The 27,512-nt window shown below is 46.8% G+C and overlaps 12 protein-coding genes across 12 annotated transcripts; 5 read left to right on the plus strand and 7 right to left on the minus strand.

Annotated features, from left to right (window-relative positions):
• Positions 1-532: 532 nt before the first annotated feature.
• On the plus strand, positions 533-2,887 carry N7478_012941 (phosphatidate phosphatase App1 family protein; the record flags this gene model as incomplete). The annotated part of the gene is made up of 1 exon (XM_056929151.1): positions 533-2,887. One exon carries the CDS (start codon positions 533-535, stop codon positions 2,885-2,887), a length of 2,355 nt encoding a protein of 784 aa, XP_056772513.1.
• A 606-nt stretch (positions 2,888-3,493) lies between these two features.
• Positions 3,494-5,212, plus strand: N7478_012942 (acyl-CoA dehydrogenase family protein; the record flags this gene model as incomplete). Its single annotated transcript, XM_056929152.1, has 4 exons — positions 3,494-4,103; positions 4,157-4,382; positions 4,445-4,813; positions 4,876-5,212. 4 exons carry the CDS (start codon positions 3,494-3,496, stop codon positions 5,210-5,212), a joined length of 1,542 nt encoding a protein of 513 aa, XP_056772514.1.
• Positions 5,213-5,909: 697 nt separating this feature from the next.
• N7478_012943 (proteasome inhibitor PI31 family protein) lies at positions 5,910-7,030 on the plus strand (the record flags this gene model as incomplete). Its single annotated transcript, XM_056929153.1, has 2 exons — positions 5,910-6,084; positions 6,141-7,030. 2 exons carry the CDS (start codon positions 5,910-5,912, stop codon positions 7,028-7,030), a joined length of 1,065 nt encoding a protein of 354 aa, XP_056772515.1.
• Positions 7,031-7,737: 707 nt separating this feature from the next.
• On the plus strand, positions 7,738-9,100 carry N7478_012944 (serine/threonine-protein phosphatase; the record flags this gene model as incomplete). Its single annotated transcript, XM_056929154.1, has 6 exons — positions 7,738-7,899; positions 7,965-8,006; positions 8,081-8,186; positions 8,294-8,827; positions 8,899-8,971; positions 9,028-9,100. The coding sequence occupies 6 exons, from the start codon at positions 7,738-7,740 to the stop codon at positions 9,098-9,100; spliced, it is 990 nt and encodes a 329-aa protein (XP_056772516.1).
• A 619-nt stretch (positions 9,101-9,719) lies between these two features.
• N7478_012945 (uncharacterized protein) lies at positions 9,720-10,628 on the minus strand (the record flags this gene model as incomplete). The annotated part of the gene is made up of 1 exon (XM_056929155.1): positions 9,720-10,628. The coding sequence occupies one exon, from the start codon at positions 10,626-10,628 to the stop codon at positions 9,720-9,722; it is 909 nt and encodes a 302-aa protein (XP_056772517.1).
• Positions 10,629-11,527: 899 nt separating this feature from the next.
• Positions 11,528-13,304, minus strand: N7478_012946 (putative homogentisate 1,2-dioxygenase; the record flags this gene model as incomplete). The annotated part of the gene is made up of 6 exons (XM_056929156.1): positions 11,528-11,913; positions 11,987-12,149; positions 12,213-12,815; positions 12,870-13,044; positions 13,104-13,126; positions 13,182-13,304. 6 exons carry the CDS (start codon positions 13,302-13,304, stop codon positions 11,528-11,530), a joined length of 1,473 nt encoding a protein of 490 aa, XP_056772518.1.
• Positions 13,305-14,159: 855 nt separating this feature from the next.
• N7478_012947 (uncharacterized protein) lies at positions 14,160-15,976 on the minus strand (the record flags this gene model as incomplete). The annotated part of the gene is made up of 7 exons (XM_056929157.1): positions 14,160-14,738; positions 14,792-14,973; positions 15,052-15,133; positions 15,190-15,330; positions 15,438-15,478; positions 15,531-15,700; positions 15,792-15,976. 7 exons carry the CDS (start codon positions 15,974-15,976, stop codon positions 14,160-14,162), a joined length of 1,380 nt encoding a protein of 459 aa, XP_056772519.1.
• Positions 15,977-16,523: 547 nt separating this feature from the next.
• On the minus strand, positions 16,524-18,234 carry N7478_012948 (MFS transporter; the record flags this gene model as incomplete). The annotated part of the gene is made up of 3 exons (XM_056929158.1): positions 16,524-17,737; positions 17,919-17,976; positions 18,115-18,234. The coding sequence occupies 3 exons, from the start codon at positions 18,232-18,234 to the stop codon at positions 16,524-16,526; spliced, it is 1,392 nt and encodes a 463-aa protein (XP_056772520.1).
• Positions 18,235-19,071: 837 nt separating this feature from the next.
• N7478_012949 (uncharacterized protein) lies at positions 19,072-21,715 on the minus strand (the record flags this gene model as incomplete). The annotated part of the gene is made up of 3 exons (XM_056929159.1): positions 19,072-19,638; positions 19,842-20,302; positions 20,338-21,715. The coding sequence occupies 3 exons, from the start codon at positions 21,713-21,715 to the stop codon at positions 19,072-19,074; spliced, it is 2,406 nt and encodes an 801-aa protein (XP_056772521.1).
• Positions 21,716-22,376: 661 nt separating this feature from the next.
• Positions 22,377-24,080, minus strand: N7478_012950 (acyl--CoA ligase; the record flags this gene model as incomplete). Its single annotated transcript, XM_056929160.1, has 1 exon — positions 22,377-24,080. The coding sequence occupies one exon, from the start codon at positions 24,078-24,080 to the stop codon at positions 22,377-22,379; it is 1,704 nt and encodes a 567-aa protein (XP_056772522.1).
• Positions 24,081-25,126: 1,046 nt separating this feature from the next.
• N7478_012951 (uncharacterized protein) lies at positions 25,127-25,408 on the minus strand (the record flags this gene model as incomplete). Its single annotated transcript, XM_056929161.1, has 1 exon — positions 25,127-25,408. The coding sequence occupies one exon, from the start codon at positions 25,406-25,408 to the stop codon at positions 25,127-25,129; it is 282 nt and encodes a 93-aa protein (XP_056772523.1).
• Positions 25,409-25,885: 477 nt separating this feature from the next.
• N7478_012952 (uncharacterized protein) lies at positions 25,886-26,464 on the plus strand (the record flags this gene model as incomplete). Its single annotated transcript, XM_056929162.1, has 1 exon — positions 25,886-26,464. One exon carries the CDS (start codon positions 25,886-25,888, stop codon positions 26,462-26,464), a length of 579 nt encoding a protein of 192 aa, XP_056772524.1.
• Positions 26,465-27,512: the final 1,048 nt, after the last annotated feature.

Raw genomic sequence — 27,512 nt, forward strand, 5'->3', positions numbered from 1 at the left:
CCGGAACCTGCTGCAGGATTGAGTGACCCTCGCACAATCAACTACCACCGACCACCTTTTACGATTCAGATTATTCGAAACCCTGGCTCCTAAACCTCGATCTCGTTTGCCGATCCCTCGGCTTCGATCCTTTCTTCCTCGACGGCCACTTTTCCCGGGTATCCTCTCAAATCATCCCCTCTTTCGTCCTAACTCCAAGCCAGACACCCTCTCAGCCTTTCTCCGTGTACTCGTCGGACCTCTAAGAACTCGTCACGCCCAGAATCATCTCTGGAACATCCGCCACGAGACTCTCCCCGCACTCCGTCATCGGGCTCAATCACGGATCTACCAAGCTATTGTCCAGCGCCAAGCCCGGCGTGCAGCGCACCATCGCAGAGGCGGGGGCTTCGTAGCCTACCTCCTTGGGTCCCGGCGACGGTTGCGGGGAAGAGGTAAAGCTGGTGTTCCTTCGCGGGCAGGCTCCATTGCGAGACGCATTAAAGCTACCCCAAGGCCTGCTGACGGGCCAAACGATGCTGCGGGAGGACCAATGGCATCCTCGTGGAGTGGTGATGGCTCGTATGCCCCTGGGAGTCGACGCAAGAAAGCCTATGAATGGTTGAAAGCAGCGAATGAACTTGGTCAGACTTATACGTCACGATGGGCGGGTCAGGGAACCAGTTCCCAAGAGGACTATTATCACACACCAGGCGCATTCCCGGATATTGAGATCGCGCGGTCTGGCGACGAAGAGATGGTTTTGTTCCCTAGCTATGCGAGAAGACTGTCACCGAAAGAGAAAAGTTCTAACATACGCCCACGGCGAGATTCTTGGACTGAAACAATCGACGATTATCGCGGTACTTCCGAGGAAGATACCGCGGCGTCTCGTTGGGATCAACCTGCTGTCGAAAATGCAGTGGTGGATGTTGACGTCCGAGGATGGGTGTATGCGCCAAACCGAGGCCCAATGAATCGAAAACATCGCCTGATGATCAAACTGGCGAGGACTCTAAGTGGAATTCCAGCTCCATCTGGCGCTCCAAATGAAGATGCCTCTGATAAGATAGCCAGCAAAGGCGAGGAAGAGGACGTAAGAAAAGAGATGAAGACTTTGGTCGATGAAGCAGAGCAAGACGCCGACCAAGCTTGGAAGAGCTCCAGTACAGATCGCACCCGCGCAGTGCCAGGTCAGTCTGCATCAATGTCTAAAGACGAGATCTCTATGGCCAATGCACATCTTATGGAGCGATTACGTCCATTCCTCACGAATCCCATGGCTGGCATGCCGGTCACGGTCTTCCTTTTCAACGAGGAGCAGAGCGAGTCCCGAAACATGATGACGGACGAATCGGGCCATTTCAATATTCGCGCTCCCATGACATTCGTGCCAACTCATATTCGGGTGCTTGCGTCAGAAGATCTGTCTGCTGCGAAGCCTATTGAGATCATTGGGCCCACAGGTATCAGCTTGATCAGTGATATTGATGACACAGTCAAACATTCGGCGATCGCCAGTGGAGCAAAAGAGATGTTTCGGAACACATTTGTTCGAGAGCTCGCTGAACTCAAAGTAGATGGGGTTAGCGAATGGTATACCCAAGTGGCCAACAAAGGAGTGGAGATGCATTATGTTTCTAATGCACCATGGCAACTCTATCCTTTGTTAGAAAGATACTTTAAGCTAGCGGGACTGCCCCCAGGCTCTTTCCATCTCAAGCAGTATACGGGTATGCTACAGGGAATTTTTGAGCCGACAGCGGAGCGAAAACGGGGCTCGCTAGAACAAATTCTACGTGATTTTCCTGAGCGCATGTTCGTCTTAGTTGGCGACAGTGGGGAAGCTGATCTGGAGGTTTATACGGATATTGCATTGGCAAACCCAGGCCGTATTTTGGGAATCTTCATTCGCGATGTTACAACGCCAGAGAAACAGCCATTTTTCGAGAAATCTACAGGATACCTTGAAGGAAAGGACGTTCGTAATCGCAGCACTCCACAAACTGTGGACTCGACAGATTCTCAATCTAGCAGACCTGCACTGCCGCCCCGTCGATCCCGAAGTCCGCTCACACCCACAGAAAATGATACCAAGAGTGTTGAAGTTGGGGATTTGATAGACCTACGAGATAATGAAGTCTCGGAGTCTACCAAACCAAGCCCAGCTGTGAAGCCACGGGCGCCCCCAACCAAACCAAACAAGCCATCGGCACTCCGAACAGCCGCAGGGGTCGCTGATATAAAGAATGAGACAAGGCCCAATGATGAGCGTCAAACGTCTCAAGAATCCATTCGTCGCAAGCCAGTACCCCCTTTGCCACCCCGACGAAGTTCTACAGCCAAGACGGATAGTCTGATCGATCTCGACCCATCTCCACCACTCTCTCGGACCCAAACCGAACCCTTGGTGGAAGAAAACCGCCAAACAGCACTTTCACAGTCCTCTCGGTCCAAAGCACCACCTCCTCTCCCGCCTCCTCGGCGCACAAATACCGCATCATCAGCTTCGACTTCAAGATCAAACACACCGGGACCACGACCTACACCACCAGCAAACAAACCATCTTATCCTATATCAGCGGCTCAGTCAGCCCTACAATATGCTACTGAGCGCCTCAACGTCTCTTCCCAGCCTTCAACTGGGCTACGTCCATCTGCATCCAATCAATCGCTGGGTCGAGCATCTAACAGTAATTATAATGGCTATAGTGGCAGCGACGCTGGAATGCCCCCCGCACCGCTCCCAAATAAGCGTGAGGAGCTATGGCGGCGTCGCTGGGAACGCGCAAGTGAGATACTTGAGAAGAATGGCGTTGTGTTAGGCAGCTGGCGTGTGGGTAGTGATGCTCAGTCAGTTTGCATGTGGTTGATCGAGGATGCTCTGAAAGACGCCAAGAAGCGTTAATGGTGCTGGCCGCCAGCTCTAAATCAAGTCTACAAAGTATCCTCGTCCTCGGACTAGATACTTCTGCTTGTAAATAGTTACAATAGCCATACAAATGAATCGATACGGATCCACGGGCCTTCGTTGCCTCATGCTATCTATCATCCGTGTGTATTTATGCTATGGTATGCTGTAACATTGGAAAATGTAATTGTTAAACTTCAACACGAATTCATGAGTTTGTAGCATTTCCAGGTTGGTTGGTATAGCTCTAGCTGGAGTCTGGAGACCGGTGGGTCGCATTTTGTACCAAGTTCATTTGCATGTGGTGGATCATCAATGATTACTATTTCGCCAAATCTGATTCGCGAGTTGACAAATGCCGATCGGAGTCTATGTATTAATTTGGAAAGATCGCCGCAGGAAATGCGACCTAGCACTCTATTGTTAGAATTCCAAGAATTCCAAGACTCCTGTCAACAGTTCAATGTTGCTGATGCAGATTACCTCACCAAATCCTCGGGCCTCGGTTTAAAATCACCACGCGTGTGATTGGCGATCTACGAATCCGGGGTACTTTCACCACGCCACCTTTCTCCCTCTTTCTCACCTCACTATTCATTCACCATGTCGTCCAAGACGTTTTCCCGTGCTGAAGTCGCCAAGCATAATACTGAAGATTCGCTTTGGTGCATCATCGACCATCGCGTGTATGATCTCACCGATTTTGTAGATGCCCATCCCGGCGGGTCCGTGGTACTTGCCCAAGTAGCCGGCCAAGATGCTACAGCAGACTTTTACAACCTGCACCGACAAGAGGTTTTAGAGAAATATCGAGACCAGTTTTCTATCGGAACTATTGAAGGCGAGAAGCCCGAGGTTATTGAGCCTAAAATCGGAGCTATAAGTCCCGTCCCCTACGCAGAACCATTATGGCTGCGTCCGCAGTTCAAGAGTCCATATTTCAATGAAAGCCATCGTCGTCTGCAGAAGGCCATGCGCGAATTCACTGACAAATATGTCACCCCTGAAGCTCAAGAGAAGGAAAGAGATGGGACTTATATCAGTCAGGAGTTGATTGATCGTATGGCTGAAACAAATATTTTGGCTATGCGACTGGGCCCCGGAAAGCATCTTCACAATCGCAAGCTTCTAGGTGGCATTGTTGATGGCAAGGAGTTCGATTACTTCCATGACATGATTGTTGCTCAGGAGTCAGTGCGTGCTAGTGCCCGAGGTATGTGCTTTTATTTGTCTCATTGGCTCTTGCATGTCTAATTATTTTCATAGGATTCCAGGATGGCAACATGGCTGGCATGACCATTAGTCTCACGGCGGTGCAGCAATGGCTGCAAGATCCTATACTCAAGGAACAGGTGACTGAGGAGGTTTTGTCCGGAAAGAAGAAGATGTGTCTTGCCATCACAGAGGCTTTTGCCGGTAGTGATGTGGCGGGACTTAAAACTACCGCTGAGAAGACGGCGGATGGAAAGTTCTACATCGTCAACGGCACCAAGTCAGTATCTACCTGTTAGATTTTTATTTTTTCGCAAGCTCTTGGCTAACTTTCTTCTTTAGAAAGTGGATCACCAACGGAATGTTCGCCGACTACTTCGTGACCGGATGCAAGACCGAGAAGGGATTCACAGTGCTATTGATACCTCGTGACGGCGGCGTTGATACAACACAGATCAAGACTTCGTACTCGACTGCTGCTGGAACTGCCTTTGTTCAGTTCGAGAACGTGAAGGTTCCCGTAACCAACATCCTTGGCCAGGAGCACAAGGGATTTGCAGTGATTATGTCCAACTTTAACCACGAACGTTATTACATGGCCGCAGGTGTGATTAGAAACTCCGCGACCATTGTAGAGGAGTGTCTAAAGTGGTGCAACCAACGAATTGTGTTTGGTAAGAAGCTGGTGGAACAACCCGTTATGCGTCAAAAGTGAGTAGTAAACCCCCTGAGCCCGAAATAGCCGATTTCAAAACTAATTACCACCCCTTCAGACTAGCCCAAATGATCTCACTTGTCGAGGCCCACCAGTCATGGCTAGAGTCCATCGCCTATCAAATGTCCAACATGAGCTATGCCGATCAAGCGAAACATCTGGCCGGACCAATTGGCTTGCTTAAGTCAAGTGCCACTCGCGCAGCCCATGATATTGCCGACCATGCTGTTAATATATTCGGTGGACGTGGCTTGACACAATCAGGTATGGGCAGAGTGGTGGAGATGTTCCACCGTGGATACAAATTCGATGCTATCCTAGGTGGCACGGAAGAGATTCTTGCCGATCTGGGTGTTCGACAAGCGATGAAGAACTTCCCCAAGGCAATGTTGTAAATGTTGTCTGTAGAGTACATATTCCTGCGCTATTTCCATACAATTATAATAGAAAAACACTTACTCGGAGCTCCTCTTCTTTTTTGATCCAGCGTATACTGCAGTCATTGGATGGATGTGGCTCGTAAGTTAATTGGCCAGCGTTGTTATGTATACAAGATAAGCCTCCACAGCGACTGTTGTCTATACCCCTGCCAAAAAAATTGTCTATGATTTTACTAGGGGATTTGAACATTAAACAGAGTGGTCTTCCAAGATCGAATAATCGATACTATGTTCATGAAAACATAATATAAGTAGTAAAGGACTTTTGTTTAGCTTCTTTGTTCGGATGGCGAAGCCGCCCTGGTGCTTTCTCTAACCAATCCAGGTCCCTTCTCTCTTTCTTTATACTCTAAAACTATATATCCATCATAATTTCATCGGACAGTGCACCTTTTTTTCCTGTGAGCACATCGTATCAGCCTCACTACCTAACAGAGGGGAGAACCACCGTAGGGCAGCGATAAGGTTCTGATAAGGGCCGCATTCATGCCAAGCTTTCCGGATCATTGTTGGTGCGTGGGGCTTAGCCTTGTCGTCATCTCCGATGCCTACCTAGTACATATCTGGATACCTCCGGGCCAACATTTAAACCGCCATCCAACCCCCCGATTGTTCTCTTTCCAGATATTTTCTTCGAAAATAATACCCAACCATGTCGCGCACAAACGCTCTAAGCCCAGACCACGTCCTGGAGCTTGCAACTGATGCTTTACGTGACGAAGAACCGAGTCTCAAAACATCCTTCGAAGCTGTTGCGCTGATTGGCCATGCCTGCATGACAGCGGTAGATTTCAGGTTGCTAGGGCTCGGCGAAGATCATAACTTAGGTGAGTCTCTCTTCATAACACAGATGGCCAAGATAGAGACTAATGAGCTCCAACAGAATCATCTACAGAGTCGCCCATCCTTCCATCACAATGGAACACTAACTCATCCTTTGCTTTTCGATACGCCCATGAACAGTCCTCGATGGAATATCTTCTGAAAGTGAGTCGGCTCGGTAACAAAGCCGTTGTAATGGCCCTCGCGCTGGGCGATGATCGTACTAGTTCGTTCGATATTCCCGTGAAAGACTACATCTCCGAGTCCGCGCTCCCACTATCATCAACAACCAATCTTACAGGTGCTCTCCAAGATGTCTTCATCTCATCCGCTCGCCTCAACGACCTGATCGGACTCTTTAAAATCAACGTGATCCAGAAGCTTGCCCCAGGAATATACAAGGAAGGTTATGAAGGTTCAACTCGGGAGTTTCAGGAGGCACTCCGCCAACAGCCAGAAGACAGACCACGCCGGGATCCTCTGCGAGATGATTCTATGCCCCAGCCTGCTCGTCCTTACCCATTTGACGATCCCCTGGCTGCCGCACCCCGTCGGCCTAACCCACCAGGTGACTTTGCGCCTCCAGGATTCGAGGATGAGTTTGAAATCCACCGCCCTCCACGTGGAGGTCTTCCAGGTTTTGGTGGCGGAAGAAGCCCCTACAATATTGGTGATCGAGACCTTTACCCCGCAGGAATGGGACCCAATGATCCCCTCCGAGGACCCATGGGCCCTGGATTTGGATCAGGCGGTGGCGGTATGCATCCTTCCCTGGATGACCCTCTCTTCGGGGGACCTGGCGGCAGTGGTGGGTATGATCCTCGTGCACCACCTGGAGCCAGATACGATCCTCCTGGACCGGGCGCTCCACCACTCGGTCGTAACCGCGGACCGTTCGGTGGTCCTGGTGGAGGTTTCGGTGGGGGATTTGGCGGCGGCGGCATCCTCTAAGGCTGTTAAATTGTTCTAACTCCCCTCCACGCATGCAGGTAGGAAAAGGCCGATTATGACTATTCATGACTATTTATGACTATTTATTCTTCTTTTAATGAACATTATTGCTTTCAATCTAAACTTTACTATTAGTTCCATGTTCCGTTTCGGAAATTTTTATTATTTTTCCATCACTCAAATTTGGCCGATCAAACCTTTATCCAAGCGGGGAAGCCTTGGATATCTAGAGTAAATATGACTGTTTGGTGATTTCAGGTGTACTACCATGGTATTGCGGGGATAAATAGTATCTGATGAGCTCGAAATGATTGGAAATAATTCAACAAATTTACAGATAGAGACGTACCACATCTAAGAACCTCAAAAATGGAGCCCATCGATATTGCGATATACCAGCCTCAACTGTGATTTACGACGTAAGAAGCGGTGTGGCTGATGCCTAGGTAGTGTGGCGCAAACTCCAAACTTGACCTTCCCGCATCTCTTTCTCCCTTCCCTGTTTCCCCCACCGACACCTCTTCGCCAGCCCTCATCCCTTGAGTCGATATTTGAGGGATCTTTATGCTATTCTTGAATTGAGTTTCCGATTGTTAATTTCTTTTGGACCCCCTGAATCTTGATCGTCACGAGATCTTGTTCGTTTCTCACGAGACCGCCCCTCCCCCAGCTGGCCCCTCCTCCTATTTACGCCAGCTGTGCCCACCATGGATAATAACATGGAAATCGATACGGCGCGCTCGCCTGAGCCACACCACCTCTCACCTGTAACCGACTCAGGATCCATACCCACTTTGGATGGCTGGATTGAAAGTTTGATGACGTGCAAGCAATTAGCGGAGGAAGATGTGCGGCGGCTGTGCGATCGGGTGGGTTACCTCTTCTTGAAGCTTAGGCGGATCTCAAGAAATTGATCATTTAATGCTCTTTGCAGGCACGAGAAGTATTGCAGGAGGAATCAAATGTTCAGCCAGTGGTATGTGTTGTTGTGGCCATATCGGTCGGCGGATGGCCCCCCACCTACGAGGAAATGCATTGACATCAAAACAGAAATGCCCCGTTACAGTTTGTGGTGATATTCATGGCCAGTTCCACGATTTAATGGAGCTTTTCCGCATCGGCGGTCCCAACCCCGACACAAACTACCTCTTTATGGGTACGTAGTGGTTTATTTTCCCGGTCGGGATTCCTGACCTATACCAACAAGGAGCCGAAAAAATCAACAAATGAGTACGGAATGATGCTAATAATATTAATTTTTAGGTGACTATGTTGACCGAGGCTACTACTCCGTCGAAACCGTCACCCTTCTGGTCTGTTTGAAGATTCGTTACCCGCAGCGTATTACCATCCTTCGTGGAAACCACGAATCCCGTCAGATCACTCAGGTCTACGGCTTCTACGACGAGTGCTTACGAAAATACGGCAATGCCAACGTGTGGAAATACTTCACCGACCTTTTCGATTATCTCCCCCTTACAGCTCTCATTGAAAACCAGATCTTCTGTCTGCACGGTGGGCTGAGCCCGTCGATTGACACCCTTGACAACATTCGATCCCTGGATCGTATCCAAGAAGTCCCGCATGAGGGACCTATGTGTGATCTCCTATGGAGTGATCCAGATGATCGTTGTGGTTGGGGAATTTCTCCTCGCGGCGCGGGGTACACATTCGGACAGGATATTTCGGAAGCATTCAATCACAACAACGGCTTGACTCTGGTCGCTCGAGCTCATCAATTGGTCATGGAAGGGTATAATTGGTCACAGGATCGAAACGTAGTAACAATTTTTTCAGGTATGATTTCCATGCCCATACAAATTGGACACCGGAGGTGAATGAAAGCTGACTCGGGTTTTTTCTTCTAGCGCCCAATTACTGTTACCGCTGCGGTAACCAAGCCGCTATCATGGAGATTGATGAACATTTGAAATACACATTGTGAGTTTTTGAACTTCTCATGGTTGGGCCTGAATTAAGCTAACATGTGCCTCCAGTCTACAATTTGATCCTTGCCCCAGAGCAGGAGAACCTATGGTATCGCGGCGCACACCAGACTATTTCCTGTGATAGATTTCATTCTTTTGTCCTTCGGGTGGATCCCGAGCCAACGGAGGAAAGGGGCTGCATACAATTAAGGCTTCTCGGTGCCTCATTAATTTTGTATGGTTTGATGCCTGACCGTCTGTTGATACCAATCATGAAAATAAAAGACTCTGTTGCCAAAATTAAAATCTCAGCACTTTATTTATGCATTTCGATGGGATACATGATACCCTGGATACTAGATGTACTCGCGACTTACTACGAGCACTTTTCTGGACACTATGAGGGGCGAATATTCTATCTCATTAGTCCTCAAAATCTATGCTCTGCCCTCGAGAATCTAAATTGATTCAACAAAGAGCTTAGTCCCTCGATTCATCCCAAGGGTTTGGTCCTCACTTCAAGCTCTACTTAGCTCTATATGTGTGGTAAATATTGATCAGCCAAATCTAGACCTGAAATCTTTCTGAAGTCGAGGAGATCGACCTCAATCTATAGGATGCGATGAACCGAAACAAAACTCTATACGACATTCATTCATAGGTAGGAGTCATTTAGTGGATGAAAATGAAATTTCCCTGGCGCCGCTCAATGCAAAGTACACAAGTTTTTGAGACAGACTAGCTAACTTCCAAATTGAAGGTTATACTACCTGGGCAGCTGCGGGAGCTGTGTTTTTCTCTTCCGCTCCGTCATGATAGTAAGTTCGCACCTTTGAGCTTCCATTTGGAACCCAGAAACGTCGATCAACCCTTGTGAATAAAAATAAGAGCACAACAGAAATATCAATTCCGAAATCAAAAACATAAAAGCAGGCCTTGTGATCATACCACGGCGGGCTAGTGGCCAGATGAGCCGGCATCCAAGTCGTTTCAGCACGAAATGAAGCACCCAGGCACAACAGCACAGAAGCAGTGAGAACGATCAGGACCTTCGCACTCCAAGATCCCGACCCAAATTCTTCAATCCTCTTTCCACGTGAGAAAAGCAAGACGGCTAGAACAATAGGCACAGGCAAAAACGAGACGATAGCGAAATAAGTCACGCCATACAACTGGATATCGCGATCAATGCGCTGAATATTCGTATTAAGAGTATACATACTCTGAATGACGGTCGTGATCATCATGATAATCGTCAAGAGCACCAACACATATAATCCCTTGAACGTCCACGAGACGGCGGCCGACCAGCCAAAGCTCGGAAAGGCTGCGCGGAGGATACGTTGTGCGTACAAAAAGTTCAAAATAAATAGGAGGAGAATACCGGCTGCGACAAAGATCTGCGAGGCGATAGCGAGACGTACGTTCGTGGGATTGCATGCCCATGCTATGCGGATGATATTCGCTACAACACGGGACATACAGAAACCAAAAGTCACAGCTGATGGAATAAACTTGTGACCGCGGCGTCTGTTGCGTTGAAAGATTGTCATGTGGGCGGCACCGGCGCTGAGGAATAGGACAAGAAACACGGAGCATGTGGGGACGTCGACGGGGATGGTCGGTTTGCCGCCTAGCATGGCGATTCTGGTTGCGTATGGGCCTCCCATCATGAACTCGAAAGGATTGAAGAGATACGGATGTAAAGGTTGGGCGGGTTTGTATATCGTATTGACTTCAAATTCAATTTGAATTTGGCGAAGGCCAAATATTTCGAGGTTTCAAATATCACTGTACGGTCATGGGCCTTTTTGTCATAAGCAGAATAGGGTTCTTTTTCCAATCTGTAGGTTTGAGTTGATCGAGAATATCCATGTGGCTAATACCTGCATATCTATATACAATAGTATCTGTCTAAGTTTCCAGTAATGACAGGGTTTCCAAGGTTTCTACATAGAGGCCGAAATAGACCGACCGGAGCGCGACACGACCTGAAAGATTAATATGAACCGAGAATCTTTACTGACAGGGGTCATAGCAGGGGTCCTAGCCCCAGAAAGTTCGCTATTAAGAGATTTGGGGACAAAAACTGACCAATTGCATACATCGTTAATGTCGGAATGTCGGCGTTTCGCACTCCGCGAGTTCCTCCCCGGAGAGCGAAGGGTCCGATGCGACTAATTCGGCCATTTAGTCAATAACCGCACTCAGAGGCTGAAACTATCGTTGAAAAATCATATTTCTAATTCAGTGAGATGATAAACTCCTTACTTCATACTCTATATTTATATCCAGCGCAAATCATGATCTGTAATGCTGCGTAGGTAGCAATTTACCTATCTTATCTCTCTGCACGGAGTAATCCCGCTATCTTTAAGAGAGATATTCAAGTTAAAATTTTTTTCATGTCTTTCCAATTTATATACAAATCAAATATACCCCTGAATGCAGTAGACAGGTACTCAGCTATAAAAGTACGATCCCCCGAGCCGAATTTGACTGACTGGGTCGGATTACCGTGACCCCATCGTATCCAAATACCGGAATCGGCGCTATCAACTTTGCCGCATCATGATATAGAAAGGGCCTTCGCTTTGTTAGCTAGAATAGCCTGGACTTCTTCCACATGCTTGGAAAAGTTATCCACTAAGCTGTCCCACATCTTAGGCTCGTGTTCGTGCTTCTTTGTGCTGTTCCACGCATAATCCGTGATGGTGAATGGGCGACACGACTCGAACATAAAGGCAATGGAGGCCGAAGATATTTGCATAACAGGAGGTGAATTTTCACTGGCAGCGCTGAACTCCTCGTATGCAACACCATGAGGGACCATTCCACATTCAAATGATACACTGCCTGGCTTGAAGGCATCCGATCGACCTCCATAATCGCCATAGATTAGACCCATCAATTCAGAGGCGGCATTACGGTGATAGTAAGGTGGCCGGTAGGTGTCTGGGAATATGTCAGGAAATGAACGGTAAATTTGACATTAGCAAAGCGAGATAGAGAAGTATATTAAACGTACGGGATGCAACGTCCCACCTGGGAGAGAAGGTAAGGAAGTCGGCTAATGGAGCATGTAGATCCCGCGACTTAGCTGTAAGGACGCAGAAAATAGAGGGATCGATATGATCCACAGAAATAGAACCGACGTTCACAAATTTGGTCAGATCGTATTTATAAGGGACCTGGAACAGATTAGCCATGAACAAACATTTGAAGGTTGGAAACGTCATAAGGTTCCTACATACGTAGTTTCCATGCCATGCGACCACATCGAATGGATTATGGTTTTGAGTACTTTTGAAAAACTTCCCACCAAGCTTATACACAATCTCCCATGGCTCCTGGGCAATCTCATAATGAGCCACAGGGCTCAGGAAGTCTCTCGCATTAGCCAGACCGTTAGCACCCAGAGGACCCAACTCTGGAAGTTCGAAGCACGTTCCCCAAACTTCGAGAATGTATCCGCGAGAGGGCCCATCAGGTAGATCCACACGAAATCGGAGACCACGCTGAATGACCACAAGCTCTCCGGGCTGAACAAAGATTTTACCGAATTCAGTCTGAATATCGAGTGCACCCTGTTGGGGTACGATCAAGAATTCGCCATCCGAGTTCACGAAAGCCTTTTTTGTCATACTGGTATTGGCAACATAGACGTGAGTAGCAATACCCTCACGCAGAGTGGGGTCTCCTGAGCCAGCAACGGTTTTCAGGCCGGACACGAAGTCAGTTTCTTCGCTGTCGGGGATATCAAAGGGGTGCCACGCTAGCTGTGTTGGAGAGACATGAACTCGTGGGTTCAGAGGAAGAAAGTTTGATTCGGTATCTTTGTTATCTGGCATTTCAGCCTGTTTTTAGGGAATCGTTAGCCGCTGCTCATCAGAAAGAAAATGCACACTTACAAAACCCTGATGTGCGACTGCTGGGCGGGCGCGATAAAGCCATGCCTTCTTGTTGGAATGTCGCGGGGCCACAAAGGCAGTAGCAGTGATCTGTTCTGCATACAATCCAAAACGGACAACACGAGGATTATTCTGGCCATGTGGAATGGTGCCAGGAACTGCTTCAGATTCAAATCTGAGCCAGACTACATCAGCCAGTTGAAACGGCAGATGTAGAGTAGTATAAATACGTACGTATTGCCAAACCCGGCTTGATACTATAGCGAGGAACGTCAACGACTGAACCATTTCAATTGAGGATGGAATACGTACCTGATAGGGGTCATTATGTCTTGTTTTGAACGAAGGTATCGTTCCATCCTTTTGTGTTTCTGCCCAGTGGAATATCTTTTGATACTCCTGAGGATCGGAGAGAGTGCCGTTATTTGAAGCCATATCGTGTAGTAGCAGATCAAGTAAATATGGGTGTAGGCTCAGTAAGTAAGCAAGGGAAAAAAAAATGCAAGTTCTATGCTTTCACATACAACCCATTTCAGGGAGCATGAGGCATCCTTATACTTTGTAAGAAATAGGACCGTGCTTCTTGTGGGGTCACCCGCTACATTACGGATATAGAAGACCAGCACCGAGCATCGCGATTCTACGCCCGTGGAGAATTGGAGTCAGATTCAAGCGGGTGGGAAACGGGCGCATCGTCATGCAAATTGGACATCGGCTGAGAGATTGCTGGCTGAATCCTCGGGCGACCACAGTATCCCACACAAATTCAAGGAATTCGGCATCTCTTCATGGTGTCGCTTTGCCGACTTCCATTGACAGTGGATTGCGATTCGTGTAGAGGACCAGTGGGGAAGCCAAATCCAGGCTTAAATTCAAGCACAACTGCATTCGCGGGAATGGTCCCCACATGAGTCAGGTCTGAGTAACGACGGAGGCGGTGATGGACGGGGAGGATGACCTCGGATTTCTAGAAATCGCCTATAATTCCTTGCCTCCGTGCACGACTCTTGTTCTTGGTCGATAAGTATGGTGGGTCCCGTGTTTCTTGTAATCCACGTATGCCACTCGGTGGAAGCGAGAACGGGAAAGAAATTCCTTAACAACTGCCGAGATATCTACATAATCTCCTATCTGATTTGGCAAGCCAAGAACAAAGATGTAGTCAGATGTTTGTAATCGTTCTAGTCTAGCCTGTGAAATTTATGTATATTACTAGCACTTGTGGAATGAAGTGTTCTGGATGTAGATTCCAGACCATTGAATATCATGTACCTATGTACTATGTACTATCTAATTTAAGAGGCTGATTCGACCAGCAGTCAATGAAGCCAGAATGGGCATATAAACTTCCATTCCCGCATCGCGGAGAAGCTCACAATGCTTAGATCTTCGGCGAGTAGAGAATTGCTCCTCGCTGATCTCCGTGCACTCGCCCAACGGTCCGTATCCAAATCGTCGATCACCAGCCCAAGGCGGATCGCCAGATACGAAGGCAATCCACCGCTGTCGCATCTCTTGACTAACTTTATTTGCGGCAGGATTGAATTCTAAGTCGACTCCGCCAAACAGGAGGAGCAAATCCACGGCATGGTGTGCACGACTAGACGATTGCCAAGGATTGGCTTGGTCGACCACGTAGTTGTAAACTGGCTTACCAGCCGCCCGCAGCTTTTGCGATACTATTTCGACTGGGAGTGTGAATCGTGCATCATTGACAATATCCAAGGCACCCAATTTAGCGGCAGTAGGTCGATCTGCTACCACGTGGTACAGTTTGCGTAGCCTCTCCCCCCATTGTCCGTTCTGCTTAAATGCAGCAGCAATAGTCTTACCGTCCAAAAGTTCGATTCCGTTGCGCCAAATGACCGACTTAGTATTATTTAGTACAACCGACAATCTCCGTTATTACAAGGAATACTTACTTCATATTCTGTATCGCCAATCATGAGCTCATCCACTTGTTCTGGTCTATTTTCCCAGTCTTCTAGATCGGCGTCTGCTTGAATCCACATAGTGTTCACATTGCATTCCTTCAAGGCTTGAATCAACACAGGAACAGAGCAGGACTTCAAAGAAGACCGTGCTAGCTCCTGAACCTTCGATTCTAAGGTGTTTATCATAGCATTTCCTCTCTCGACTGGGAGCGGGGATGATAGATAGAGAGACCCAGATGCTAAAATACCCCGCTTGACTGGTGGGCCAGTGATAAGATGGGCATGGGTATAGACAGCTCCAGCACTCTCACCGGAAAGTGTTATGTTTTCCTAATTAGAATTAAATGAGCGGACATAATTTGTGCTGATGACGGACAGGTCAATACCGGATCACCCCCAAAAAGCCCAACATTCCTGCGTATCCAATCGATGGCGATCCGCTGATCACCCAACGCAAGATTCTTCTCTTTACCATTGCCGAAACCAAAGATATTCAGTCGATAATTCATAGACACAAAGATAAAAGGCTTTTCCGCCCGAATTGAATCAGCAACCAGATTTCTGGGATCTAGTTTTTTTTTTCTCGATCAGCTTTTTTTCGAATAGTGAAGATCTCATTCATCCTACCACAAACTTGAGAGGCCGCGGAGCAAAACGTCACGACCTGAGAGCCACCTGAAATTATTGTATCAGCACAGCAGAGAGCAAACAGCTAATAAGAGCCTACCATGAATCCAGACAAGGACCGGGAGGGAACGAGATGTGGATGAGACCGGAGGACAAGTGATTTCAAGATTCAAACATTCGAATTCATCTTCTAGCTCGGGTGCAATCGTAAAATCCTCTGGAATTCGAAGAAGATGGCGAATATCAACATCAACTTGTGGGCAGCGAGGGCTTTTTTTCACCTCTCAAAGATTAGGATTGAAAAAGGAGCATTGGACAACAATGAGGGGATTCAGCTTTTAGAAGAGTTATACAAGCTTACCCATATTTTGAAGCATCCACCACAGTCCCCGCAGAGTATTTTACTGGCACTGCTTTCCCAAAGCGCGCAGGTATGCTTGCATACTTGATCCCCAAAAATTGGTGAAGAGGTACACGTTCATAATCTCGTGCAATGCCTTTGAATGTGACATCCAAGGTGGTGTGAACAGCTTCCGGAGTCGACATTGTGATGTTGGTGACTGATAAGAGAAAGAAAAGCAACCTCTTCGGGGTGAAATGAAGTATTGAACATATCTACCAGACTACTCCGGCTAATGAGGCATCCTTCAACTCCCGGGAATATCCACCTTCGACTCTAGTCGGACATTGAATGTATGTCACGGTTCAGTCTAAAACTGTGTGGGGCTCTTGCGGGGAACCCACATTGTGGGGTCGACTGGCAACACGGCGTCACGGTTTTGGGTGGGGAACTTTCGGTTGTAAAGGTCGGATATAGTAGCCCTGGAGATAGAGAAGTGCTGTGTGGCTTAATCTTGATCAATTATCAATCCCAGTTTGTCTAGGCGCCAATCTATTGACCTCTTCGTAACATCAAATATTTTTTGAAATTATATTCTTGGTAGATTGGAGATTGTGTATCTATAAGTATCTTCAGATCAACCACATATCGAGACATTAACGGTGTAGTATGTACTTTGCAAGTTTTTTGTATATAATGCAGCGCACCGTGGCCATAGGCCAAGCCTTAAAATTGAAGTTGTTGCCTCCCCACTCACTCCAAACTTGAATCAGATCGGTCATTGGCAGGCACCTCCTTGCGCAAAATCCAACCACCTAAAAGTAGTAATTCCGGGATTGCAGAAACTCCCGTGATTAAACCCATTGCCCAGCCCATGGTGCCCCAGCCAGCACTTTGACGAATAAACCCAGCAAAGAAGGGGCCAATTAGACTTCCCGCGGCAAAGCCCATATTAGAAATGCCAAAGGCTAAAGCCATCGCACCGCCACGACCAAAGCTTTCAGGAGACTCGTCCTCTTTTTCTTTAACAGCATGAAATACCTCCGTCACTAAAGGGGTCATGGAGATAGCGAGACATAGGCCAAGCAACGCAAGTAACGAGCAGAGAACAATTTTGTCGTGCATCGAATCATTTCTCACCAGCCTGAGCAGCACAGCGAGTGGGAGGGCACATAGAAAAGCAGCCGATACAAGGTATCTGGGTGACTTCGGATACCGATCAATTATTATGCCAGTGATAGGATCGACGAGATGAGGAATCATAATCGGTATGAAAATTAGTCCTTGTCCAGTTTGTTGCCAACCGAATGTCTGTTGGACGAAGATCGGAAGCACACTGTCAAATGATGTAAGCACTAAAGAGACAACAAAATATCCCCAGAGTGACACGACTAGGCGTGGTGATCCCAGCAAAATTGCAATTTGTTTCAACGGATGACGGGCATGCTTTAGCTTTTCTGAGTTCTCAGTAAATGTTTGGTTTCCTGATGTTGTAGTTCCAGCACCTGATTCGGAAGTGTCATTTTTCTCTTGAGCTGCAGATGGTGACAAGGGTCTCGTCTCGGGAGATAACCACCGTGCAGCATGTTTCTGCTCAATCAGTATCACCCGAAGGAAAATGTCCACGCCAATTAACCCAAATGCAAGACCGAATACAGCGTAGTATCCACCCTTCTGATAAAGAACACCTCCAAGCAATGGTCCGGCTACTGTGCCGATGCTTAAGGACATTGAGACGTATCCTATTGCTTGTCCAAGTCCATCTTTGCCAACTGTGTCGACCAATAAGGCTATTCCGACTGTCCATACGACTGCTGCTGCTGCGCCCTGGAACAAGCGACCAGCGATCCAGAGACCAAGATTAGTCCCAATACATAGTAATGCCGTTGCCGCACCAAGTGCCACTAATCCCACTAGAAGTGGCCACCGACGGGATTCTGTTCGGTCAGCTAAATAGCCAACGATCGCTGAACATAGTTATTAGCTATCAGAGTCAAGGATCGCATACATCGGTACCGACTTACGTGAACAAGCTAACAAAGCCGCCGAGTACAAGGCAAGTAGAATTGAGTTCCATGATTGGACTGTAAAGAATCCAGTCAGCAAAGAAAATACGTATATGAGATTTGTAACAGTGTGCAATCTTACTTTGGTCACTCGAAAGGCCCACTTTGCGTTCCAATGCTGTTGGCGTCACAGGTACGATCTAATAAACATTTGAAGGATCAGGATTCGTATCATCGTTTAGAAGCAATTGGAAGATACCATACCAGACCATACATAAAGATATCCTACCTCCAATGATTAGTTTCAGCAATCAAAGAATCGCGGCAAGAAACCTTACAGTAGACGCTGCGAAAGAAACCACAAACATGATAAACCATTTCGCTGATCTCAGTTCCACGAGTTTCGGGCGTGTAGGTTCTTTTTTGCCCTGGCGGCTGAAGCACTTTCCGAACGCCATAGTGCTTATCAAAGTGACAATGAGAAGGAAAGCGGGTCTTAGTCGACGTCACATAGACGAAGCAGTCACAGTGAGGTGTCCGCAATCTGTGTACTCAACCGATGTTTGAAAGACTTCGATAGATTTTTTTTATCGACTCGGACAAGAGGGTCTATTTCGCATGGTTTGAACGGATCTCATAAAATTTTGTTAAATATGGTAAGATGCTGAGCCGAAGCAAAGGAAAATAGATCCAACTCCGAACGCGCGGGACCCGCGGACACCGAGTACGCCACTTCTTCCCGGATCTGGATAATGCTTTATCGACTATTTATCGGGCTCTATCCGCCTTGGCGTAGATGCCTATCCACCATGCGTCCATGATATCTCCGCAGCAGCTCCGAGGTTGATGATCTGTGTAGCTTCTCAGGCTGGAAGATGTATAATGGACCTACTAAACTCTCCATTGCCCAAGGCGGTCGATGCTATACTCTCAATTCTCAACGTACCCTAAGGTTTTGCTTCTTCAATACAAGTAGCTCTGTAACTACTAGTATTGATATACTTGAATATTGAAGTTGGGAATTCGGTATAGGCAGTATTAAAGGTCACTGGATTATTTATTGGTATATCAATGAATGATAAACAATAAGTAGCAACAGAAGCCTATTATTGTGGTTATAAGAATATATAGAAAAACAGTCTACAACTGCATGGAGAAGGCACACGTGCTGAAATTATCAGAACATATCCAAAAGCCTAGCGTCAAATTCTCTATACCTTGGTGGGCTTCGTAGCGAAGGGGAACACTGCGTATGTAGCAATTCCTGCCATAGATAGAAAAGGAATACTAGATCGCTATTCGTCGGCTTCTTGGATAAAATATTCTAACACCGGGTCATCTTTGTTCACGACATTCGAGGAATTGCTGATACGCACGTTCGATGGTCGGTATGCCGGGTCGGCTTGTATACGACGGAGAACAGATGAGTGTATCTGAGCACCCGGAGGAATATACCGGCAGTTATCCTTGGTAATGTGCTCTTTCACGGTGTGACCGATCTTCTTTGAGGCTACATAGTTCTCGAACCTCTTTTTGTAGACATGGAAAGAGGACCAGCCATTTCCCAACGACAGTTCGTTATGCAAAAGGCCCTTTGTGCTTGCAGAATGTAGCGCATGAAGGAAATCTCTCTTCGCAGCGCTGTTTTTTCTCTCATGCTCGGGTACATCTTCCGAGGCCAAATTACTATCTTCATTAAGACGATCTATCTGAAGATAGATATTGCTGCATTGGAACTGGGCTTGCTTCTGCAGATCAAGGCGCAAACCAGCCTTTCTTGCTTCGCTGGCCATCCAGACAAGAGGTAAATGGTCAAGTTCCCACATTTCTCCATCTGTAAGCTTCATTTCACCTCCGATATCCTATTATAGTTAGAAATCAACTCATCAATAGAGACTGAGTTTTAAAAAATGACATCTCATGCGTCTTCCTAAAAGAACTAATCAAAGCCGGCTATTCATCCTGCATTTCTGATTGTTTATGAAACTCGAATAAATGAAAGCCACGGATGTTCACATGTTCTGTCATTTTTCAAAGTCGCCTTGGGGAATGTAAGACTAATTACCTGGTGACACCCTGGGAACCAAACGTCTTGCACATCACCATCGATTGAATTTCTTGAGAATCCTCGAGCGAGGAGTGGCTGCAGCAAAACTTGTTTCTCATCGACGGAAAGAGCGTGGCGTACGATTTTACTGGATAGCGTCATGAATTTTCGAGTGTGCAAGCCCTTTGCCAAAGGTATGTTGATAGCATCAAAGAGGCCAATGAAGTGTATTCCACCGGTGGGTCGAACAAAAGCATCCCTGAAAGCTCTCATGTACCCGAATTTCCTCTTGTCCTTCTCCGCATCTTCCCATTGCTCATTTTTACTCCATGTAGAGGACATGAGATCATGATAGATACGCCATACCTCAGGAATCATGTGGTCGTGGCCACTGACGAGAATTCCGATGTAGTCAATCAAATTGGCTAAATATTGAGCCGCAAAGCCCCCTTTAGAATAGCCAAATATGCTAATCTCATCTGTACGTTGATAATGTTCCATTAGAAAGCTATACCCGGACATGGCGAGCTCTTCAAGGGTTGTGTCAGAAGTCCATGAGGGTAAAAGCACACTTGATCGTTTTCAACTCGTTCAAACATGCGATGGATCTTGGCTACATTAGAATCCGAATCACTACCAAGGAAGCCGCTTTTTGTATCATCAAAACATATTACCAGCTTCTTGTGGTGCTCTCGGGGTTGAATCCTGATGTTCAAGGGGGTGTGGCTAAGCTTCTCCAAGTGTTTCTCGTTGCTGGTATCACTGCTAAAATCGGATGAGTCCGCTGTGTCATCTCCTGCAACTCCCATAAACGCCTTTGGGATGTAGACTGTGTCAAGAGCAGATCCTAGTAGCAAATCAAATGAGATATCCCGCGTAAGAGATCCTTTGCGCCGGACAAAGTCTTCTTCACTTTTAGCTGTACCCGGTGCGAACATAACACCGATTCCTATCAGGCCCGACCCCGCTGAGCATTGAAGAACCAAGGTGGCGATTTTGTCACGAGGAGGTAAAAGAACCGACTGTATCTGAATCCCACGGTTTGTTGAAGTGAATGGGGTTGCGCCTTGAGAGACTGTGACGGGAAATATGTCCCCTGAGTTTGCAAAGTCCTTTGGTGAATGGGCCAGCAATCCACATGGGTTCTTCCTAGACACATTGTCGCTTTCCCAGGCAAACAAGGTCTCATCATCCGAATTTTTGAGGATCTCTTCTTGTAGACGGATAAACGCATTCTCGCCCTCCCCATATAGCAGGGGCATATTCACATTGAACATACCCATAAGGCAGTACGCCCGGTCCTCTGTCCGAGTGGTTTCACGCGTCGCAGCCCACGACATACGCTTGGCAACGCTAAACTGATCCAGTCGCGACTTTCCAATCAGCAAGCTTGACTCGATCTTAGTGATCTTTTCAAGCTCGTGGCAAAGATCCTCTCGTGATCCCATATCTGACCAGTTCTTGTCCAGAAAGATCATTTCGTGCGGGGCGATAAGCTCTTGTAGTGTCCATCCTCTTGTAAACCACACGCTACTAGGCAGTTGATCCGGACTTTCCATATCCGACATGTAGGCATAACATTTGGCAGACTCAAGATACCATCGGAACATCGAATTTATAGACTCGGACAACTCGGCGCTACTCTCTTTGTTGATGCAGCATGTGTCTACCCAGACGTACTCAAATCCATCGGCGCGTGCGCGTTCGCAGAAGCGGGCCACTTTTTGATACCCCTTTTTCTGCCGAGTCTCGTCTGTTTGCTCAATCATTTCTTCGAACGTGATCTCTTCCCCTTCCCAGCGATGCGATAGAATAGCATATTTGATATTGGGGAGTTCGCTGTCAAAGAACTCCCTCAGCCCGATGGGGTGCGATGTTTGAATGAGACGCATTGTTGTGTTGGTGGGTATTAGGCCCGTCTTTATACCTAGCGACTCGACTACTTCGACAAGTAAAAACGAAAGATATAAATGGAAAACATCTCCTGGGATCAGGTGACTCTCTATCCATCTGAGCTGAGCTTTCAGTGGGGTAGTGGAGCTTAAATCTCAGCTAGGTGGAGATGGTTCATACAATAGGAACTTGTTGCAGGCGATCACAGAGCAGCGGCACGGCACGGCAACAAGGAAATTCGATAATTTGCAACTGAACCTCACCAAGCCCATCATAACCCGAATAAAACGAGACAAAAAAGAAGAATTTAGTAGATCAGGACTAATAAGAAATATTTGCTATCACTCTATTTACCACAGGCAAGATCGCATAGTATCCATCATAGACGAATCTCTGACTCGGTGATACTTTTATTAAATAAAGGACTCAAGTCATACTAGCAGAAGAAGTGTCCGGAAGTGTCTGATGAAGATAGCATAGATTACTCGGGTTATACTACCATGAGTGAAAGAGTTGTCTCACAAGATGTGAGTCTAATTCAACGGTATGAAGCCCCTGTTCATGGTCGTACGAAGCGAATATTGATTTGTATATATGACACCCGAGAAATGAACTTGATCTAATGAAGCACAGGGCACAAAGAAAACTGAATCTCTGACTTTATAAGTGAGCCTTGGGCTTTTTACTTTTCAGCAGATCCTTGAGTTGTCGTCTAAGAATCTTTCCACTGGGGCTTTTAGGAATTTGATCCACAATAATGATACCCCCACGAAGTCGCTTGTGGTTTGCGATCTTGGGATTCAGCCAGGAATGAATATCTTCGGTGATAGTCTTCACGTCTCTAGACTTTGCCTGGGATCGAAGGGCTACAAACGCGACCGGGAGCTCGGTAGCTCTCTCATCGACCCACATGCCAACAACCCCAGCATCTTCAATGTCGGGGTGATCCACCAGCTTTCCTTCCAACTCACTGGGAATGACTTGGAGGCCCTTGTACTTGATCATCTCCTTAATCCGATCGTGAATAGTAATGTAGCCCTCGCTATCCATCGCTCCAATGTCACCTGTGCGAAACCATTTCGTTCCATCTGGCTCAGTATAGAAGGCGCTGTTGGTCGCTTCCTCATTATTGTAATATCCGGACGTTACGTTGGGACCACGACACCAGATTTCTCCTGGGCTGGTTGATCCATCGGGATGACTAGTAACATCACTCATGGTTTCTGGATCCACAAATCGGAATTCCATATTGTGAGCGATAACCCCGACATTGGATTCCCTTTTATCTAATCGATCATTGGGAATAGCGGTGGCCAAAGGTGATGTTTCAGTGAGGCCCCAGGACTGGGTACAAAAAACCTCGGTTTGGAAAAGACTTTTGAATTTGGCTTCCAGGGCAGAAGAAAGCTCGCTTGTAAGAGGGGCAGCCGCAGACATGACTCGCTTGACACTGCTCAGGTTATATCTGGACACTCGTTCGTCTTTCACAAGCATAAGGGCAACCGGTGGGACTAATGCGAGCTCATCTGGCTGGTATTTTTCGACACAACGCAGAAATGTGTCGAGATCAAATCTAGGCAAGATCACAACTGAGGTACCCCAGATCATGCATTGGCACATGTAAAAGTTGAGGCCATATATGTGGCTGAATGGCAGGAAGGCAATAGCAGTTTGTCGCTGGGGTCTCTGAGAGGGGGATCCTGTTCCTAGGACAAGAGCTCGCCATTGTTGAAGATTGGCGGTAATATTCTGGTGGGTGGAGACCACACCCTTCGATGGACCAGAGGTTCCAGATGAGAAGCAAATAAACACGGTCTTCTTAGCCGCTTCGGCTGGGGAGATGGCAGTGAGGGTACCTGGGGGGAATGTGCTGGCAATATGCTCACATGTCGGTTGACCATCTACCAGAGATGAACCGTCTAGAAGTATCACATTCTTAATGGAGGTGCCCTTGACCGCTTTCCTAGCCGTTTCGAGAAGTGAAGAATGTACAATAATGAATCGTGCGCCGCTTGTCTTTAGCTGTGCATTTAGTTCAAGGACTGTCAATGCAGCGCTAGTTGGTGCAACCAAGCCACCAGCTCCTACAATTGAGAAAGTGGCAATTGGATATTCAATGGTGTTGGGGCTGAACAGGGCGACGACATCATCCCTTCGTAGTCCGAAAGTCTGATTTAGGCCACTAGCTAGTGATCGTGTGCGCTGGATAACATCGGCAAAAGTGTATTGCTTCCCGGAGAGAGCATCGATATACAAAGGTCGATTATGAGGCGTATTTAAAGGGTTGGAGAATAAGTATGAGATCAGATCCTCTGATTTGATATCGAGGTCTGGATAAGGCGAGCGATAAATTTTTGCCGGCATTTTGCAGTGAGAAATTTGGCTTGGACAAGAAACGCCAGACAAACAATAAGAATGATTTTGGCTTGATGCTGGTAATATATCAAGCTCATCCAACTGGTTAAATAGCAGACCTTACGAGGTACTGGCCAGGGACCTCTCGGTAGTTCGGGACCGAAGATGATCGCAAGGTAAGTTCGGGCAGGTTGGTTGCCGTCGATGTTTGCCGAAGGGATGGAACCCCCCCACATTCCCACCCTATCAGATCCCCGGATTCTGGGGAAAGCTGGTCTATCCATTGAACTGACGCTGACATGAACTCGGTTTACAAAAGCTTGAGTCTCCCTCGGCTTGGATATTCCTCGGTCTGATTTATCATAGACAAAAGTTAGGCATCTCCATGTAGTGATTTTCTTGTCTCAGGTGAAGCTTTCCACACAACCACTGATACGGCGCTGGAGGGTGTTGTTTAACAATTTCTAAGGTCTCTATCAAAACTCTTCAAATGTTGATAAAGTCATTTAAGGCGATACCATTGTATTTGATCTGTTGATTTCTCTTTAATCACGAAAGTAAATCAATCATTTTCCAATCACTTCAACGACGAGACAGAGAAGAGAACATTAAAATACTTTTTCGCACTAGAAATTGGCATGGGGGCAAAAAAGTCCAAACTTGCTACCTTGATGGCGATCTCAGGGCTAAAACCCGAGAATGGTATCTGTTATAGTCTACAGCAATTAGCTTCTCCTTCAAATGCTATGTCCACTAGTGTTCCTCGGCAAAATTCATGTTTGACTCACTGGACCGGGAGCTGTAAATGTTTTTGTGTAAGTGGCAGCTGGGGTTATATGTAGACAACTGCATGCCGCGGAGATCTGCCCTGAACTGAAGCCCTTTAGAATAGCTGGAGTAGCTCGAGCCTCAATATTGTTGGCCGGTTCGTTGGCCCGCCTTTCCATCAGCATTCTCCTCATCTTGTCAGGGCCATTGGTGGTTGTCAGAATATATGTATATGTACTGCCTCAATAGATTCAGCACAGTTCTCGATTCATTCTAGTCAGGTATTCTTACACTGTTGGTAGTGAGAAAGTGGGCCCAGGGACTGTGGTGACACTGGGGATATGGGGGTAAGAGCTGCAAAACGCAGTTGCGGACCCACCGAGTGCCCCTAGTAAATGAATCACTTCAACATAAACATCGCATCCAAGACTACGTTCTTCAATGACGGGGTCTATGACTGCACCAGGAGCCTCCGGCCACGGTCGCCAGTCGTCCGGAAGACAAGTGATGACTAGCGGACCAGTTGCAATTGGGATAAGGTAAAGTAGGAACCTTTTGGTTAAGAACATGATTAATATCAGAGACTAATGTGTAGTTTTCTCTTGTACACAAATATCGAGAACATTAGCAAATTTAAATGACAAGTGACAAACATCATATTTTAACCAGTGCATCACAAAGATCCATGAGTTCGCCAGAGCAACCACTGATGTTGGATGTTTGGTTCAAAAAAGCCATCAGATTTGGATTGATACGAGATCTGATCGATACGAGAACCTTATTTCAAGATTGTTATGCTCTACATTTTTTATGGCCTGTAGTGTGTCAAAACAGTTAGTATTTTTTTATTGGCAGTGAGGACGAACCAAAGCTGAAACATTGCTCACGGGAAATTAGGAAGAAAAGCGTGATAAACGTGATAAACGTGATAGATTATGTGTTTTTGGGTGAGAGATCACTAGGGTCTAAATAGTATTATCGTCAAATGAGCCTCCAGACACATTTCAAACAGCTAACTCCGCAAACAGAGCCGAGGCCAGCTCCATATGGTATGCTCAGTCCCTGAGAGCTCCGATAGCTGTACTATTACTACTAACGAAGAGTATTTTGAACCCGAAGGCTCTGGTTGGGATACTCTATACGTGGGCAGCAGCTCAAATATCCCTAACCTACATAACCTACCACCTTACCATATTTACCAGGACCCAAACGCGCCAGAACACGAGAAACCCGGACGATCTTACATGCTCGAATTAGAGGTATGGGGTGTTAATACCACTGAGCAGCCAAATGTGCGTGTGGTAGCCCCATCATTGTATTCCGTTGGAGCGCTGGGATATGCTGTCACTAGACGTGCCGCCCAAATCCTACTTTACAACCTTGGTGGTTACAGGGGTCTTCAATCACCCGTAGATCTTGACATGATTAGCATGGTACAGCAGGGCATTCTGAAGGCATACACCGTTATACCGCCGCTTATTACTCCATTTTGGGTGGGAGGAGCCAAAGATGGCGATATTAACGAGGAGAAATATACGGAAGAACGAAGTGAAAACAGAGTTCTGGGGTCGGAAAACTTGAAGAACAGTGCAAGATTAGCCCTTGCAGACTTGATCAAAACTTAAAATCTACCTGGCCATGCTAAATGCAAACTTCCCATAAGCAGTATTCTGCGTTTTGTATGAGCGGACAAGGAAAGGTCCTGAGTCCAGATGTCTTTGAGTACCCACATGGAGGTATCCGTTTTTAAGTCAAGCAGTAAATAAATAATTCATATGCACTCCGTATGCTGTTCATTGACCTACTCATGTAGTATGTATTTAGGTTTAATCCACATCATGATGTGGACACACTTAATTTTAGCAATTTTATTCACACATGGAGATGATCAATGCTTGTTTTCAGGCATTGACGCTTTGAACGGAGTTTGATTGCAGAGATTGATGACTGAGCCCCTTATTTTACCAACAATTTTGCAGATTCTTGAACGGGATTCTACATGACATGAATCCTTGCATTGATCGTCTCGTGCAAATCGTCGAAAGACGTTTGTTGTCTTGCATAACTCCGATTGGAACTTGCTTGGCCTTCCTTATTTGAGCCTAATCTCAGCAAGAGCTTCAACTTGAGCCTTTATCTTATTTAATTTTGCTTTAGACGCGTCAGATTCGATCCAAATCGTACGCTGCAGGTACGTACGCTCTCCATAGCTGCTGCAGTGAGTGGTGTGGTGGCAACCGATTATACGAGGACAAATAAATAATTTTTTCTTTCTTTTTCCTTTTTATCAATTTGTTTACTTGTTTTTAGAGGGGAAAAAAGTTTTGAACTATCGCCGCCGATCACGCCGCCGATCGTCATGCTACCATCCTTTGTAACACCGATATCTCGGGGCATGAAACATTCGCAACAGCCCAAGATTTGATGAAAGAGGGAAATAATGAATCGTAGTTTTTTAGAGGGTTTTTTTAGCCCCCATATTCCTCCGTTTCAAAGGAAATGGACTATGATAAGGTGCAATTTACTCGTTGAAAGACACGAGAGACCAAGTCCAGGCGGGGGCATATGCATCCGTGTGTGATGATCGGGCTGCAGGCACTAGCCGTGCGCCGCGAGTCAATAGTCGCGTGCGAGAGGCTAGAAGGACCATAGCAACGCGTTGACGGAACTCCG

This window comes from Penicillium angulare, assembly GCF_028827245.1.
Source record: "Penicillium angulare strain IBT 27051 chromosome Unknown utg000012l_segment0_segment0, whole genome shotgun sequence".
Classification (NCBI taxonomy): domain Eukaryota; kingdom Fungi; phylum Ascomycota; class Eurotiomycetes; order Eurotiales; family Aspergillaceae; genus Penicillium; species Penicillium angulare.